This window comes from Austrofundulus limnaeus, unplaced genomic scaffold, assembly GCF_001266775.1.
Source record: "Austrofundulus limnaeus strain Quisiro unplaced genomic scaffold, Austrofundulus_limnaeus-1.0 Scaffold185, whole genome shotgun sequence".
NCBI classification, from domain to species: domain Eukaryota; kingdom Metazoa; phylum Chordata; class Actinopteri; order Cyprinodontiformes; family Rivulidae; genus Austrofundulus; species Austrofundulus limnaeus.
Window position 1 is genome coordinate 141,290 of NW_013952587.1, and position 3,529 is coordinate 144,818.

Sequence of the window (3,529 nt, forward strand, 5' to 3'; positions counted from 1 at the left end):
GATTTTTATTGTGTGTGTTACAACCGGATTAGAAGTATAAGTTGAGATGGGTTGATTAAACGGTAACCAGGAACAAAGTAAAGCAGAGAGCTCGCTCGCCGTAACTGATTTCCTCTCTAGATTTACCCAAGTAGGAACAGGATTGTCCTCTCTCAACCAGCACAGTAAGGCTCTAATGTTGGCCGCCCAGTAGTAATATAAAAAGTTGGGGAGTGAAAAGCCACCAAGACCATGGGGTAACTGTAACATCTTACTGCCTATCCTGCACATTGAGTTTTGTAAAATTCAAATGTTATTGTTAATAGTGAAAGTAAATTCATATTTTTATCAAGACTTTTATGAAGTTGTAGCAGGTTCCCATTTTAGCCAATAAAATATGTAGTCTTGACTGGTTAGCTATATATGACAGCAGTAATAAATGAAGCCTAATGACAGGTTTCAAAGTCATAAAAAGCAAAAAGGAAACAAATCATACTATTTTCTAAAAATATATTTAAACTTGAAATATTCACTCCAGGTATCTCATCTGTTGCTGCACACAGGGTTGTTTTGATCACAGAACTACCACACTGTTAAATAATACTCTGTCAAGTAGCCACTACGATTAGTCAGAAAGGGAACGTGAACGATACCTGTTGTTAACTCCAGAACTGTTTGGTACATGCGTCAGCTGTTTTCATTCCGGTGCAGAAACAGTGTGAGATCGAGGACAAGCAGCAAATTTCACTTTGTCGTCTTTTCTGTTCAGTTTAAAATTATCCCACACTTTTCACCTTTTCTGACATTTTCTGAGCACCTCGTTTTGGGACTCTTCGTCTCATTCCATCGCTAAAAGTAGCCCTTAGTATACACGCGACAACAGTAACCGCTAGTGGAAGCGCTAACGTTGTAGCGTTGTATAACTCAAATAGCATTCTGGCCAGCAAAAGTGCGGTGATTTTAACAGTCCCTATTTTTTACGAAGCTTCGAGGCAGATAATTTGCCTCGAGGGTTTTCAGTAATCAAATTACTCTAATTATTCGAGGACTTGTTGTAGCCCTAATATCGACTCAGTTTTACATATCGGAGCATAACCGATATTCTAAAAAACGACCAATATCGGCAGATACCGATGTTAATGCCGATATACCATGCATCTTTACCTTAAACTTAATTTACGTCTCAGAGCTTGTGGGACTGAAAAAAAATCAACAAAATTAAATAACCATCTCCCAACCCGCTATGCCTGTAATTCCCCACCCCTCTGCTTCATCCTCCCTGCTCTTCTGCGCTGCAGACTCTTATCTCTGTCCCACGCCCCCCGTGTGAGTGATATAGATTGTTCTGTGAAAATTATGGATTTTTGAGGGTTATGATATTGGTAAAATCCAAAGTTATCGACATGTATGTGCTTTATTCTGAAAGATCTCAGTCTGGCAGTTAACCTTCTGTTCTCCTTGTCTTCCAGTAAAGTCCAAACTTTAGCTTTAGTTAGCTCAGCTTGAGACTGTGTAATGGTGGTGTTGGGTTGTTGCTATTTAATCTTGATTATTATGGGGCATGTGTGCGGTGTACCAAAAAAATCAATTCACATCAGAATCGTGATTCTCATTTACAAAGATTCAGATTCCATTTAAAATGTCCAAAAATCGATTTTAAAAAATAAAACAAATCCAATGTTTGTCAGTCTCAATGTCACCACACAGCTGCTTCTGGAACGTATGCATTTGCAGAAAGCACCAAAACAAAGAGGAAACTATAAAACCTGAGGAAAGAGATTCAACCGGTCCCATCTTTATTGAAGGCAAAGATTTGGGTCTGAGTTTGACGTGAGCTTCACTGTGTGCAATGTTTGCAAAATCAATATGAAGCACTTTGGGAACACAACAAATAGGCTCACATTATCAGGTTTGAATGAAAAATCTATTTTGAATCGGATCATAAGTTTGTAAAAGATTCACACTCCTAATAGGGGACGTTTTAAAATTGTTACATTCATGCTACAGAATATCTCAACATGACCAACAAATCTGTGGCAACATGGCACAGATTTGTTCTGGTCAGCAATGGATAAGATGTGCATCTATATTTAATAATGTGCTGCAGGGCGTGGAGGTGAGAGTTTAAAGCTCATCACTAGAACAACAGGAGCCAGAGTGGTCTTTTCCAAAGAGAACACACAGAACACAGCTGTAAATGGCAAGATGACAATCACAGGGACCAGACAGGAAGTGAGGCAAGCCAAGGTGAAGCTGAAGTCCCTTGTTTGCATCATCTCTGTTTTTATTTTTCTCAAAAGTTAATGCAACTCATTTTGCTCTGGTTTTACAGGAGATGATTCAACAGAAAGTCAAAGAGGACATGATGGTGAGAACAAAAATCTCTCAGTCCTCCGCCCTCCGTCAGAAGCGTCATCATACAGGGATGAGTCAAAAACCAGATGGCATGGAGACCGACTCACCGCTGGGTTTGAACAACAATGGTCCCGTCTCCTGCACAGACGGGAACAAATTTGTCCACTCTAATGGAACCATGGGAGATACTGAGTTAAAGAATCCAAAAGTGACAGAAGAGGAGGAGGAAGATGAGGAGGAGGAGGAGAGTTTCTTTTCAGAGTCACTCTCTGAAGTGTCCAAGTTTGAAAGTTAGTCCTCTCTGTTCTGTGAATCCCTCCTAATGTTTCTGGGAGTGCAGTCATGATGTCATCTGTATGTTGCAGTTCCTAGCCCTGACCTGAGCTTCCAGCCTGATGAACGCTTAGAGGTTTATGTTTCTGCATCAGAGAACCCAAGCCACTTCTGGATCCAGATCCTGGGTGTGCGCTCCCTCCAGCTGGACAAGCTGACGGGGGAGATGAACTCTTTCTACAGTACTGGAAACTCCACAGTAAGGACATGCTCTGTACTCGTTAAGATACTTCATGGAGCCAAAGACTCCACTGATCATTTTGTTTCTACTCTGGACATAAGAAGTAAATGGTTGTCAGTGATTGTCAACCTCTGAACATAATCTACCTGGGATCAGTTGAAGTTCAGTGTTTGTTATTATGGTAATAAGGTTTGTACCAGTCAGTGAGTAATCTACCTCTCTGTTACATCCTGATAGTTTTAAACTGACTGAAGCTAGGTTAGCTTGTAAATTCAGTCTTCTTAGCAAAAAATACACTTGAATTCCTTTTTAATAAGTATACTTGAGTATACACTCACCGGCCACTTTATTAGGTACACCACGCTAGTAACGGTTTTGTGGTCATAAAGGGATGGACATGGTCGGCAACAATACTCAGGTAGGCTGTGGCGTTGCAACGATGCTCAATTGGTACCAAGGGGCCCAAAGAGTGCCAAGAAAAGATACCCCACACCATGACACCACCACCACCACCAGCCTGAACCGTTGATACAAGGCAGGATGGATCCATGCTTTCATGTTGTTGACGCCAAATTCTGACCCTACCATCCGAATGTCGCAGCAGAAATCGAGACTCATCAGACCAGGCAACGTTTTTCAATCTTCTATTGTTCAATATTTTTGAGCCTGTGTGAATTGTAG

The 3,529-nt window shown here is 40.9% G+C and overlaps 1 protein-coding gene across 1 annotated transcript in view; it reads left to right on the forward strand.

Moving 5' to 3' along the window:
• The window catches only part of tdrkh (tudor and KH domain containing), a 20,875-nt gene that overhangs the window by 7,828 nt on the left and 9,518 nt on the right, over positions 1 to 3,529 (forward strand). The window contains exons 5-7 of the mRNA XM_014018191.1: positions 2,087 to 2,226; positions 2,312 to 2,624; positions 2,700 to 2,866. Of these exons, the coding sequence (XP_013873645.1) occupies positions 2,087 to 2,226; positions 2,312 to 2,624; positions 2,700 to 2,866 (620 nt within the window). The remainder of the gene's footprint in view (positions 1 to 2,086; positions 2,227 to 2,311; positions 2,625 to 2,699; positions 2,867 to 3,529) is intronic.